General features: G+C 35.6%; 1 protein-coding gene across 3 annotated transcripts in view; it reads left to right on the top strand.

Annotated features, from left to right (window-relative positions):
* CDC14A (cell division cycle 14A) overlaps positions 1 to 15,138 on the top strand; it is a 234,694-nt gene that overhangs the window by 162,339 nt on the left and 57,217 nt on the right. For all 3 annotated transcript variants that reach the window (XM_020999923.2, XM_020999913.2, XM_078154996.1), the window contains 2 exons: positions 6,190 to 6,420; positions 12,604 to 12,742. In XM_020999923.2, coding sequence (XP_020855582.1) covers positions 6,190 to 6,420; positions 12,604 to 12,742 — 370 coding nt within the window. The remainder of the gene's footprint in view (positions 1 to 6,189; positions 6,421 to 12,603; positions 12,743 to 15,138) is intronic.

The raw sequence follows: 15,138 nt of genomic DNA, 5'->3' as shown, positions 1-15,138 counted from the left end.
TCCCTCACAGACCCATTTGTCTCTACTTTAGTGATCCCGTACAGCTTTTTTTCACTTTGGCTTCTTCAGTGCCATTTCCATTTCACACATTCAGAATTGTGCCAGAGTCTGGACATGGAGGTTCCATTCTTCTAGATGGTTTGTTGTTAAAAAAAAAATAGATATAGATATATATTTAGATGTAGCTGTAGACATATAGATACATATCTGTATTTAGATGCATGTATTTTTCTATGTCTGTCTGTCTGTCTCTCTCTCTGCAAATCTTTTCTGTCTTTTAATTGTCCTCCTGATTTTATCCATAAGGGCAGGTAGGTGGCACAGTGGATAGAATGCTGGCCCTGGAGTCAGGAAAACTCATCTTCCTGAGTTCAGATCTGGCCTCAGACACACTGGCTGTGTGACACTGGGCAAGTCACTTAACCCTGTTTGTCTCAGTTTCCTCATCTGTAAAGTAATCTGGAGAAGAAAAATGGAAAACCAGTATCATTGCCAAGAAAATGCCAAATGGGGTCATGAAGAGTTGGACACAACTGAAAAATGGCTCAACAACAACAAATTTTGCCCTTAAATATTCTTTGCTTATTTTAATGTAAGACTTTGCATAATTGAGTTTCTCAATGAACTTTCTTTAAACTAATCTTCTCCATAGCTTCTTGATGTTTTGTGAGGCTGTTCTACTTCTTGTCTTCTACCATCCCTCTCCATAACATTTTACATGAGTTTATATTTTAAACCAGTGTCGCCCATGGCTGTTGAATCCATCTCTCCACTCACTAGGCAAGGAAGTCAAGTGTTTCCTGACCAAGGTGGTTGTTAAGTCTCTTTTGATGTCATAATGACATTTGACTTACAATGTTTAAATTCTTTATGAAATTATTGTAATCTTTGTTGTAATTCTGTATCCTTTTCTCTATCCTTTTTCCATTTTCTGGCATCAAGAAATTTAAATATTTAATATTTAAATATATCAGGATGGAATTATTTTAAGTATATACTGTATCTTTTTCTCATTTCTTTTCTTTTATCTTTGTATTAATTTTGATCTTTGCTCTAACTTGGCCGAATATACATAGGCAGCTATTTCAGGAATGACTCTCCCATGAGTAAAAATAATTTCTTGCTTGCTAAAATATAATCAGTTTTATTTTTGTGTGGCATGCTATTTGTTTGCTTTTTTGGTGAGGCAGTTGGGGTTAAGTGACTTGCCCAGAGTCGCACAGCTAGCGAGTGTTATGTGTCTGAGGCTGGATTTGAACTCAGGTCCTTCTGACTCCAGGGCCAGTGCTCTATCCACTGTGCCACCTGTCTTGCCTCATGGCATGCTATCTTGGCATAGAGAATTTGAATCACTGTGTTTAGTGCTGATATTTTTCTGGGAGAAAATATACATAATGTATAGGTGTGAAGTGTCTGTGTAAGTCTACCAATTTTGACCTCACAGTCCCTACTAACGAATCATAATTTTCAACACTTTTTGCTGACCTCACCTATCCCATCTTTGCATTGAAGTCACTGAGTATTAGTATATATATTGATGTAATTTGAGGGGTCTTATATTGAGTTCTTCATAGACTTTCTCTACCTCTTCATCCTCTGTAACAGATGTTGATACATAAGCTGCAGTCATTTTCATGGTGGTCTTTTTGCAAATACTTTTCATGAGCACTGCAAATAAGAGATGACCAAACGTCCCATGAAATGATGTTTCTTGTTCCCTTTGGATGCACGATAAAATCAACTCTGCCAACTCCTTAATTTGCCTCTGCAAGGAGAACCTGTGAGTCTTCCTTCCATTTAGCTGCAAATATATTTTGTCTTCTGGTTTTATTTATATTGAATGTCAAGATTGATTTGATTAAGTTCCTAGGGTACTAAAATAATTGGAAGAAATGACTGCTGAACTGCTGGTGGTGATCATGGAGGATGAAAGAAGTTTCATAGGCCTGGAAAAAGGGAAACATTGTCCCTATTCTTTTTTCTGAAGGGTAGAAAAAAGACTCTGCAAACTATTGGCCACAATGAGCTTGACTTCAGTACTAGCAAAAATTTAGGTGACATTTTCAAAGGGGTAGATTGTGAACATTTAGAAAGGAGCACTGAAAGCCAGTCTGGCATAGGATTTTGACAGGCTAACCTTTTTCTTTTCTTTTCTTTTCTTTTCTTTTCTTTTCTTTTCTTTTCTTTTCTTTTCTTTTCTTTTCTTTTCTTTCTTTCTTTTCTTTTCTTTTCTTTTCTTTTCTTTTTTTTTAAATATAATTAGGCTGGCAGGTCAGGGAAATTCTATAGAGAAAAAATGCTTATAGATTTCAAAGTCTCCCATGTTATTTTTTGTGGACAAGATGAAGTGACGTTGGCAGCCAGGTGATGTAGTGTATAGAACACTGGACCTGGAATCAAGAACACCTGAGTTCGAATTCAGCCTTAGGTACTTAGTGGCTATGAGAGTCACTTAACCTCTGCCTGCCTCATTTTCCCCATCTTAAAAATAGGTTTAATAGTAATCACTTACCTCATAGAAGAGTTGTGATGATGAATGAGATAATATTTGTAATATATTTTGCAAACCTTAAAGTCCTATAATATAAATGCCATTATTATTATTATTATTATTTTTGTGGTTGTTGCATAAAAGTATGGTTAGATGGATTCAAAACTTAGTTAGTTAATTCAGTCAACAAGGTCCTAATAAATGCTAAGATATTGTGCTAATTACTGGAAACACAAAGACAAAATGAAATAGTGGCCATACCTAAAGAGTAATAATAGTAATAGTAGTAGCTGATTTTTGTATATCATCTACTTTAGGTTATATCACTTTAAGGTTTGCAGAGTGGTTTTTACATACATTATCTTATTTGATCCTCACAAGACTCTGTGAGAGAAATACTGTAGGTTCTATTGTCTCCATTTTTACAAATGAGGTCAGACCCACAACTAGTAAGGACAAACATAGGCTTTAGATTCTGGTCTTTCCTGACTCCACATCCATCCATTCTCTTTTCACTGTACCATGTTGCTTCTCATTATTAGAATTTGATTTAATGGGGTGCAAAACTTCCTAAGAGAACCCATCTGAAAGTGTGGAGGTCAGTGTGGAGGCTTTGACTTACTTGGGATTGAATAGGGCAGGTATAGATTTAAAGTTTAAAAAGGATTGCATCTTCTTTCTCTGTCCTTGCCACACCATCCAAAAGCATTTATATATTTGCTTTAACATTTATTTCAGCTACTTGTGATTTCATTGTTGTGGGCACACTTTCCACCAGCACAGAGATGGTCTGTAAGAGTTGCTGTGGTTGAAAAATTCAACCTGTGGTCAATCTGATAACGACCACTGTGAACCTAGCTAGGCTGGTCCTTGAGTGATACAGATGCATTCTGGGCCAGTTTGCATGGCCTTCACCACTCCGTAGGACCAAGCATGTATTCATGGAATGAAAGTTAATTAATATTGGAATAGACAGTATCCTGCAGTGTGTCCTTATGGTATGTTTGGATAGTCATCAGCAGACACTGGAATAAATCTTTATTGGAGATTGTATAAGCACATAAACAGACACACCCATTTTTTTTATATTCCTATGGAAAATGCCTGGTAACAGTGCCGAGCTTATCTGATCCTGGAAGTTCCAAATGTAATATGTATTTTTTAGTGGAACTCAGTGTTCAGTTGAGAAACTTTAGGACGAAGTGCTGTACTGAGTCATACCTGTGGACCATCTATCATACTCTTCTTTCTTTGATTCTGGCACAGGCCAGTTTTATGGGACTGCATATGTACCTTCCACAATGCAGATCTTAAAAAATTCAAGGGTGTATCCCACACTTCTTAGTTTTCCTTTATAGACTCTTGAATCTATTTTCTAGGGTTCCATGCAGTCCTCTTAAAAGAAATAGAAGGAAAAAAGGAATGATTTTGTTGTGATATAATATAAAGAAATACCGTATTTGCACATCATTAGATATTTATTTAGAGTAGTAATGCTAAAAATGTGTTGCATATGTATTCTGTGTGCTACAGAGGTTTGTTTATGGAGAAAAATTAATCTGATTCATTTTTGATCAAGGAATTTTTGGCATATCAGGGAAATTTGTTAAAAATTGAATTGACAGCCTCTGAAGTGTTCTCTGTAATATTAAATTTATAACTGTATGTGGGCTTAGCTGTCAGGTAGTTAACTTTCTTGAATTAAGAATTTATAATTTCTGACTTTTAAATCATCAGGTATAACTTCAGAGTACTGGAATATATGTTTACTTATTAAATTCAGAAGGTATGTCAATTTTGTTGTTTTATGGCCAGTAGAATCCTATAAGGGACAAGGTTAGAAACTGAGGTATGAGCTTTCTGTGTTAGAAAGCTATTCAGTATTTCATTTATTAAATTAGCATGTATTTAGCATCTCCTTACCTGTAGAACTTGGATTATGCCCATAGTATAATGAAATCCGGTCTGTTGAACTGCTTTGCAGTGGGAGCTGATCCCCATACAGTTACATTGATATCTTTGTTGAAGGTATTTATGAATTTCTTCCTTCTCTTATCTAATTGATATCTTTTCATTTTGTCATATGTAGGCTTCACTTCTGCATACTGTGAACTTACTGTCTAGAAATGAGTTGGGTAATGGGGAAAGTAGGCAAAATAAATCTGGTGTTTCCTAAATAGCAGTGTATATTTTTTCTGAATGTATGCATAAATACTGCACCTGGCATTGACAGATGTAAACCGTCTCTAGATTGTCTGCTTTGTGGACCATCTCTACCCAGTTTTAAATTCTGATCGGTCTTCTTTGGCTTGATCCCTGACTGTCTACTCTGTTGCCAAGTACGTGCATACTCAGGGAATGAAAGTTAATTAATATTGGCACAGACAGAGTGTAATTAGGAAGATGCATATGCTGCTTCTGTGGGAAAGCCAGAACAAAGATATTATGCATTCCAAAGCCAAACATAAAGACACTTTGTTGTACTGGCACCATCACTCCTATCCTTTCAGTGCAAATAATTAAAAGTTGGCCAACAATTTGCCCAACTCTAGTGAAAATAGAAAGGAAATGATTTAAGATGGTAAATGGTCTCAGTTACAGACCTGAAGTGAGTGCAGATTGGGCAAAATCTCAGATCTGGAGTTAACCTTAACATACACAAAAGCTGATAAATTCAGACTACATTGGAAAACAGGTAGGAGATATGGTACCTAGTATGAGGAGGCACAAAGAGAAGACTATATGTTTTGTTTATTGATCACCAAATATTTTGATTTCATGTTTAAATCCACTGATGCTAAGTTATTAATTAATTATTATGTTGGTTGCCTAGGAAGGACTGTATTTTCTTTATAGTTTTTGAGAAGTTTGCAGACATTGTACCTACCAAGTACATGTAGAATAACTGTGTAGTTGGAGTTGTAATAAAAAGTAAAGTATCCATATCTACTAACTTTAGGTAAAAAGATTCTGCTATATTTGAAAATCATTTTTCTGGTATAGAAAAACGCTTAAAATAGGTTGAAATAGCTCACAAAGTTCACAAATAGAATGTAGGTTTTTTTTTTTAAATATCATGTTGGCCCCTGAATGCATTTGTTTTAGTACCCAAAGATTCTTAGGACTTCTAAATCTCAGATTAAAACTTCAAACTTTATTTGATTACTTTTAAATTTTTGTTTTTGTAAATAACAAAATATACCTTAAAAAGAAAAAAAATTTCTGTAAGCTCTTTTAATATAAGCATATTTAGGTTGACATTTGGACCTAATCTTTAAATGTACAATCTATATTCACTGCTCATTCTAAGCGTAAAAGTATGTTTGCCTCCCATGCTATTTGAGATTTATACACTTAAGAAAATAAGCCAGATTTGTAATTTCATTGGCATAGGAAACTTCTGGTAAAAGAAACTCTCCACCCGTGAAGAATAGTACCTGCTTTCCACCTGTTACAGGCTTAGAGAATTGTTTGTGAGTTACTCAGGTTCATGTAACCAGTATGGATTGGAAGCATGACTTGAACCCAGGTCTTAGTGGACTCCAAGGCTGGTTTTCCATCCGCTATTTCACATTGCTTTTTGAGATTTATATAATTTATCATTTATGATGTTAGTGATTTTTGTTTTTATTGGTCTGCAGGATGATTTGCATAGGAGTTCCTTATGTTGGTGTCTTTTTTTCCACTTGTTGTTTTAGGTTATCCCCTTCACGCCCCTGAAGCCTACTTCCCTTATTTTAAAAAGAATAATGTGACTGCAATTATTAGGCTGAATAAAAAGATCTACGAGGCAAAACGATTCACAGATGCGGGTTTTGAGCACTATGACCTCTTCTTCATAGATGGCAGCACACCAAGTGATAACATTGTTCGACGATTCCTAAATATATGTGAAAATACTGAAGGAGCAATTGCTGTACATTGCAAAGGTTGGTACAAGCCCTTTGTAGTATATCTTTCTGCATTTGGATAAGGCCAAAAGATAGATATATATATATATATATATATATATATATCTGTATCTATCTATCTATGTATATGTATGTGTGTGTATGTGTGTGTGTGTGTGTGTATATATATATATACATATATATGTATATATATGTATATATATATATATATATATATATATAGAGAGAGAGAGAGAGAGAGAGACAGAGAGAGAGAGAGAAGAGACAGAGAGAGACAGAGAGAGAAACAATGTCACACAATAACCAGAAACCCCAAGGACATAGGGCAGCATGGGGGGAAATAATATGATAACAATATGATAATAATAATAATAATATAATCCTGATCTTTTCTAATTCATAAAACTGAGACACAAGAACCTCTTTAATTTCCCTTTTTCTTGAGAAAAGACTGATCTGAGCTGGTAGGTGAGGTTTTCTGTGACCACTTCTGGAAATGCAGTGGCTACTCCCAGACTGTTTTATGCCTTTGTGCACTGTGATTAGGAAATGTGATATGCAAATTACTGGTGATGTTCAGCTAAGTTCCAATTAGTATGAATAATGAATACTCTGAAATGTAGCATTATTTGAATCTGCACGACATATTTCCATTGGGCTGCAGCTAGCTGCTGTTTTGACATAATTATAACTTTAAGTAGTGGTAATTTGAATACCTGCAACCACTTTATTCTAATTCATAATTCACACTAATCGGGACCTAACTGTAGTACAGTGAAGCAAGTAAAATTGTGAGACAGAAAGATTTGTTTTTGTGCTCTTACTTCCTCCTTTCAAAAGTCTCTGATACATTTTCACCCTCTCTTTGTCTATTAGAAGTTCAGTGTCTTCATGTTCTCTGGTAATTGAAGATTACCCTCTACTTTGTAAGGCTTCTGAACTCCTACTTCTCTTCTTTACCATCAAAGTTACTTGTTACAAATTATTGCCACTTTCCTATTTGAGTCATGTCCACCTCTTTGTGACCCCATTTGGGGTTTTTCTTGGCAAAGATAGTGGAGTAGTTTGCCATTTTCTTCTTCAGCTCATTGTAGAGATGAGGAAGCTGAGGCAAACAGGGTTAAGTGACTTGCCCAATACAGCTAATAAGTGTCTGAGGCTGGATTAGAGCTCAGGAAAATGAGTCTTCCTGACAATAGGTCAGGCACTCTTATCCACTATGCCACCTTGCTGCTCCTAATGATTTACTTGTTCATTTAAAATATATGGGGAAATTTCAGGTTCTGATCCCAGTGGGGATAAACATTTTTGGTGATGGGCTAGTCATCCTATGAACAAGGTAAACATTGGCTCTCAAAAAACCATAAAAGTTACCAGAAACAAGCAAAACCATCATCAGATTCTGAAGGATAGCAAATTCTACTTCTAACTGCTTTTGCCTTTCCTAGAATAGCTTGAGGTCAAGAGATAATAAAGTTCTTTGAAGCCATCCTTCATAGCTTCAATGAGTAGAACAGCTTTCATTTCAATGATAGAGAAACAATCTGGGCACCTTTGTACCCACAGCATCCATTATTTAGCATGTGCAGGTTTTAAAAAATGCCACTTAGTGGTGCTGTTCTCATATTTTAGATGTAGGGAAGGCAGTTCCTTTAGTGTATTATGAAAATTGACTAGTAGGTGTTAGGGATTATATAGCTCTTTTTCTATGTCTGAAGCTGCTGTTTCTAACTTACTCAGATGAGCATGGCTTTCTTTCTGATAAAAAATTTAAATACCATTTTGTAGGCTCTGATTTCTATGTTTAATAATCGTGTAGGTGTAGAGACTTTGATGAACACGTGAGCTGCTTTGTAGAAGCTTCAGTTTTCCAGAGCCCTGGAAAGATCAAAATGATTAGCACGTGGCCCAGGAGTTTAGATGAGGCCATCTGATGGCAACCATTGTGTACTTTGAACGTGGCCCTTTTCCCCTGTCCTGCCCACCTCCAGCCCCCCCAATTTACTTTTTTGCTGAATGTCTCTATTTTTGCAGAATTTAAAATATAAGGGATCTTGTTTAAAAGATTCATTATTAATTTGTCGTTTGCTCTAGCAGGCTCTAATTTTGCTTCTAATCAGGTCAAAGTGAGTGGGGTTGAGTAGGCTTCTCCTAGATGTGATTCATGTACATCATAAGTTTGCCTTACCATTCTAGTTCGTTACCTTTTTGTGTAGTTGAAGATTGCTTAGATTTAGAAAAATCCAAGTTTGATATCTCAGCAGAATTTATGTGGGAAAAACAGTTAACTAGCTACCTGCATTATATTGAGCTGAGGATGCATATTCCCTTTTCATCTTCAAAATAGTTGAAAATAAAAAAGGAAAATAATTAAAATTCAGAGTTTTTGCTGTCATGAATATGACTTTCATTTCTCAATAAAGTACTTGTTGGTGTACAAAGTCAGGCTTTTTCCTTTTTAAGAAAAGTCATTTTATCTGTAAAATATATTTTGGGTTTACAGATTCTAAGGAGACCAGTTTTCATTGAAATTCTCTACCTTGAATGACACGTAGTACTTCACCTCTTGAGTTATACTATAAAGAAACTTGCTTACTAAAGCATTACTTATTACAGGAGCTCTCTGTTGCTTGAATACCTAAACAAAGTATTAATTAGAAATATCAATTTTGACATTGCATAGTTTTAAAAAAATTTATATTCATAATTAGAACCTTAAGTAGTAAAATCAGTTAATTGACATTAAATTATCTTGGTAGAGAGATCACAGTTTTCCAAGTTGAAGATTTTTCCAGTTGTCAGTTATGGTTATTTCCACATATACATACATATATGTAGTATTATTTGATGAGGCTTATAACTCCCATTTTAATTACAGCTGCATTGCTTTTAATAGAACACTTGTATCTACTATTGGCCTATTAATTATTTTGACATCTGCCCTAATTGAGTCAGCTTAATTTCCTGAGAATTGAAGTGGAACTGAGCAGCTTAATTGAATATGAGGGAGGAGAGAAAGGGAAGCTTATTCAGTAAATGAAATTCAGTAGCTTTTGGAAAAGGAATGAAAATGCTATGTCTCCACAGGCAACTTTGGTGCAGAAAGGCAAGCTAGTAACTCATTTATGGAAATGAAATTCCAAATTCTGTAATAATTTCATATCTGCAGTTTTAGCCTTGCTATTCAGTCCTTATGGACGATAAAGGATTTGGCTGTGAATTCTTGGGACACGATGAAAATAAAAACACCTGGAAAATTGAATACTGATTATTTATAGGGGCTTGGTAAAATCAGTAGAACAGCAAAGCAAAATGAACAATAGAGAGTATCTTAATTATCTCTTTTATACCACTAACTCTGCAAGAATACCTTTGGTTTGGACTATTTTGACAATTAAAACAAAATTTTAAAAAAGAAATGGTGAAAATTTCCTCCTTTGTTCAATTATATGTTAAGAACTCTGAGCCATTCAGCGCAAAGAACATTCTTTTTATAGATCTAAATTGCAGACTCTATGAAGTTAACATAAAAAAAAGGTGATGCAACTTTAGTTTCAGAGATGTTTGAGGAACTTCTATACTCTTTCACTTTTAGCTAGTGGAATCAGAAGGGCAAGGTAGTGAGTGAAGGATATGATAGCCATCTGCTATCCAGATAGAGAAATTTTAGAGGCATATTTTGGATGCTTAAAATACACGACCTCCAGGAGAGGCTACTAAAACTCACTGAGCCTTGTTCTGTATATCAGTGTGGGCACAAATGGTCTTATATTTGGATTAGTTGTAAAGGACTCCAGAGCTCCACACAGCAAAACAGTCATCTCCATTCTTGCATTTAGGGGAAAAGGGTTTGGTGTCAGGAAAAGATGCAACTCTTTAGAATATTGTCTGACTTCTGAAGAAGTAACTTCTTCAAGTACGTTGATGTAACTTTAAACTGAAGTTAGTTTAAGTGAAGGCAGAAGATATTTCTGGTAAGAACAAGACACAAGGAAGCTATTAAAAACATCCTAACTTCAAGGGATAAGTAGGAAGTAATGTAATCGTAATAAATTGTAATAAAAAATAAGAGACAAATCTTAAACACCTTGTGTTACATACAACTTTTATGGAGCAGGGGAAATGAAAGTCTAGATATCTGAACATAGTTATAACAAGGTTTAACGAAGTGAAAAACAAGGGATGGATTAAGGAAGACACTTTTCCTTAATTTTTTATTCATAACAAGTTAATAACAGATGAAATGAAAAAGATTTGAATAGCTCATCAAAACTACTCCATTGCTCAGATTGATTCTTCTTCTTAACTATACCCATTTCTCTCAGTTATACTATCACCCTTCCATTTACTCAGACTAGAAGACTCCGAATTCCCAATGCCTGATCTGTCACCACAACACCCATGCTGCTACTACTGCTGTCTAGGACCTTCACCCCTCTATTATTGCAAGAGCCTATTTGCTCTAAATTTTGACTTTCCATGCTGTTACCAATCTAAGTTTCCTTAAAACCTATTTTGATCATATCATTTCTCTCCTCAAGAACCAGAAGAAACGACTTCCCTTTTCTATTTGAATCGTATACAAATTTTGCTGTCTGGCTTTTAATGCCTTCCATAGTCTGACCCTGATCCTTTCTAGTATACTTCTTATTTACCCTGCTACTTCATGCTTTTGCTCACAGTTTTATGTGTTTGCCCAAATCTCCTTCCACACCTCCCAGTGGTGCCCAGTATGGCAAATAACAATTTGAAGATTTGGATAGCAGGAAAAAAGACTGAAATAGGAGACTGAACTAGATGACCTTTGAAGTTCCTTCCAGCTTTGGGATTCTGTGAAGATTTAGAAAAAAGAAGGAAGATAGTTTAAATAAGCTAAATGTTTTCAAGTTTGTAGGCACAGTGGGATATTGTGGAAAGAGCATATACTGGATCTGCCACTAGCTAGTTAAGACACTCAGCAAATTGCTTACCTTCTCTAGCCTTCAGTTTCCTCTTCCTATAATGATCTAGGAACTACCATTTTTGAGATTTTGGATTGAGGAATTGGATCACTCATGGGGGAAGTAGTAGGGAAAAATGATGAGAATCATTGTATTATGTAGAACTTTAAAAATAAATCTAAAAATTATAGTTCTATAAATTTTTAATTTCCGCATTGATCAGTGCTTGGGAAAGTAATCTTCAATTTTCAAACACTTTGAAGGTATTGGTATGATAATCAGAACTTTATTAAAACACATTTTTTTCAGACTAATTCCATCATATATGGCAGAGTAACAATCAGTCAATCATTAATCAATAAACATTTACTAAATGCCTAGTATATGGATGCCATGCACTGTGCTAAGCTCTGGGAATAAAAAAAGAGGCAAAAGACAGTCCCTGTCCTGAGGGAGCTTATAATATAATGAGGGAGACAACATACAAATATATATACAGTAAGTCATATACGGGATAAATAGGAAATAATTAACAGAAGGAAGGCATTGGAAATTAAGAGGGATTGGGAAGGGCTTCCAGTAAAAGGTGCTATTTTAGTTGGGTCTTAAAGGAAGCCAGGGAGATCAGTAGGCAGAGTGGAGGAAGAAGAGTGTCTAGGGTTGGGGGTCAGCCAGAGTAATCTGTCCAGTAGTGTTAAGAAGCAGTGATGATAGAGGTAATCTGCTTTGATTAGAGAAGAGCTTTTGATTCTGACCCTTCTGATACTAATAATCAGTAAGTTTATAAAATAAAATCTTGGCGATATAACTTATTTGCATGTAGAACTGGCTAGTTAGCCTTATAGAGTGGTTATCAATAGATTCATCTCAACCTAGGTAGTATTAAAAAAAGATCTCTTATGAAAACTAGTTCTGGGATCCATATTTTAAGAGTTTTCCTAGTGGACAATCCTTCTTTGAAAATTTCAAGGAAAAAAGACTAGATGGTCTTTTAAAATGCTTTTCAAATCCAGTTTTATATTATGTTATTATTGTGTCTCTCTGCATATTATCATTAACATTTCTTTAACTCTAGAACAGCAAAGGATGTATAATTATACTGCAAGTATCTGATTTAAAAATCACATTAAATATGAGACTAATGATGTCAGCTTAACCAAAATCTAAAAATTGTTGATGCTATTAACTTTACTCAGTTTTACTGTGTTGTATTTGCCTGTGCACATGCTGTATCTCATGTTCTGTCTCTCTTTTTTTATAGCTGGTCTTGGAAGAACAGGAACATTGATAGCCTGTTATGTAATGAAGCACTACAGATTCACACATGCTGAAATCATCGCGTGGATAAGAATCTGCCGGCCAGGTTCTATTATAGGACCCCAACAACACTTCCTGGAAGAGTAAGTACATCTTCTCCATTATTGTCTTATACATTTTGTTCCTACTCATCTCTGCTTCTTGTTCCCTGGTCATGGACCGTATCAAGTCTGTGGTTATAGAGAGGCCACGTTGTGGGAAGGCTTTCTGTCTAATGGAGTTTTGTTGATTTGACAGCTAATGCATTCTAACTTGGTGCCTTTTATATAATTGCTCAGGTGAGAGTGAGGAAGAAATCACAGAGCCATCTCTGCCCACCTTTTTTCTGTCATTTTTCTTTGTCTGATCTGGCTACAGTGCAATTTTCTTGTGTCATTTCACTTGGCACTTTTCATTCTTTCCTTCTGTTTGCATGTCTAAAAATAGTGTGAACAGCAGCACTGAGGTCAACCAATGAGCTGAATAATATTACCAGCATATTTACATGTAACTGAACTATTGGTGCCCCAGTGGGCAAACCAGTCATCAGGTGACAAATGGCAGGGAGATAACCTGGATTTTAGTTCCAGCCATAACTAGTCATGTGACCTTGGACAAGTCACTTGGCCTTCTAGGCTCAAGATAATTTTTCTTCTATACTCCTTGGCTCTCTTGCTTTAGCTGGTAAAAGTTCACTACGTTCATCAAATCTAAAACTGTTTGGAAAAGAAGGAGCAATTTCCCTTGACACCCCGCCCCATTTCAACATGTAGCCTTTCACTGCCATTATTTATGATTCATTTAATCATCACTTCCTTACTGGAACATAATTTACCTGTTTTTCTATTTGTTTTATTTCTTCACTTTCTTAGATACTGACGTCAATCTTCTCTCGTTTTTAACATGGCAGAGACTATTGTTTATTCTACATTAGCATAAAGCCACATGCAAAATGGATAATTAAATGATTTTGACTATAATGATGAACTTGAAAATTCTAAACTTTTTATAACTAGCAACAAGGCATTTTAAAACTGGAAAGGAGATTATAGGTCATCTAGTCTAACTTCCTCATATTACAAGTGAGGAAACTGAGGTCCAAAGATATTAAATGATGTGTCAGAATTAATTGGTTTTTGTCCTTCATTCTCAAAGAGGACAAAAATGAAATCACTATGTTACAGTCAAGTTATAGTGTGTCCGACTGTGGCCCATCAGACCAATGTGAGGTCGGAAGGTTCTACCACAGATTGGGCACAAATAATCCATGTGAACGTTTGGAGTGGAGTCTCTAAATTTGTGTATCTCACATTTCTTTTGAGCTCCTTCAGTTCTGCTTTGCTCATAGAGCACCTTCTCTGATGTGGGCATGCCATGCTGAGCAGTCGTGTGCCAGGGTTTCCCATGTCACACAATTAATTCCAAAGTTCTTAAAAGAGACCTTGAGAGTGTCCTGGTATTTCTTCTTCTGACCACCATGAGAACGCTTGCCCTGTGTGAGTTCTCCATAAAACAGTCTTTTTGGCAAGCATACGTTTTGCATTTAGACAATGTGGCCAGCCCATCAGTGTTGTGCTCTATAAAGCAGAATTTGAATGCTTGACAGTTTAGTTCGAGAAAGGACCTTAGTGTCTGGTACTTTATCCTGTCAGGTGATCTTCAGAATCTTCCTAAGGCAATTCAAATGGAAGCAGTTTAATTTCCTGGCATGGTGCTGGGTATACAGTTCAGGTTTCACAGGAATACAGCAGTTTGAAGTGCTTCCTACTCCTACTTTGAACCCTTTTTTGTAACAGAAAACATTTAAGCAAAATCAGCTGTTAAAGTGTCTGTGTATGACAGTGACAATATGTGTGTGTGTGTGTGTGTGTGTGTGTGTGTGTGTGTGTGTGTGATATATAAAAGATATATATATATACATATATATATATATTTATATACTGCATTCCACACTTATAATCTATACTAATCTGAGAAGAAGAAAGTATTTAATTATCAGTCCTTAGACTGTGATTGTTCTTATAGCTCATACGAGTTCAACTGCTTTTTAGTGTTGTTGTCATTTACATTCTTGTAAATATTGTGTATAACATTCTCTTGCTTCTGCTTTCTTCTCTAAATCATTTCATACAAGTCTTTCTGCAGTGGAGAAGCTAGGTGATACAGGGAACAGAATGCTCAGATTGGAGTCAGGGAAGACTTGAGTTTAATTCTTGCCTCAGATACTTATTAGTTGTTTGGCCTTGGACAAGTCATTTATCTCTCAGCTTTTCCTCAGCTCTCAAATGAGGGTGTTGGACTTGATGACATTCCAGCCTTAAATCTGATTCTGTGGTCCAGTGATTTTGTGTTTCACTGAATTCCTTATGTTTGTCATTTCTTATGGTATAATAATATTCTATCATATTCATATACCACAATTTGTTCGAGCATTCTCCAATTTATGGGCAACCTTTTGTTTCTACTTTTTTGCTTCCACAGAGAGTGTTTATGTGAATAT

Source organism: Phascolarctos cinereus, unplaced genomic scaffold (genome assembly GCF_003287225.1).
Source record: "Phascolarctos cinereus isolate Bilbo 61053 unplaced genomic scaffold, phaCin_HiC Scaffold_5;HRSCAF=322, whole genome shotgun sequence".
Taxonomy (NCBI): domain Eukaryota; kingdom Metazoa; phylum Chordata; class Mammalia; order Diprotodontia; family Phascolarctidae; genus Phascolarctos; species Phascolarctos cinereus.
This window is presented reverse-complemented; position numbering and strand designations above follow the sequence as displayed.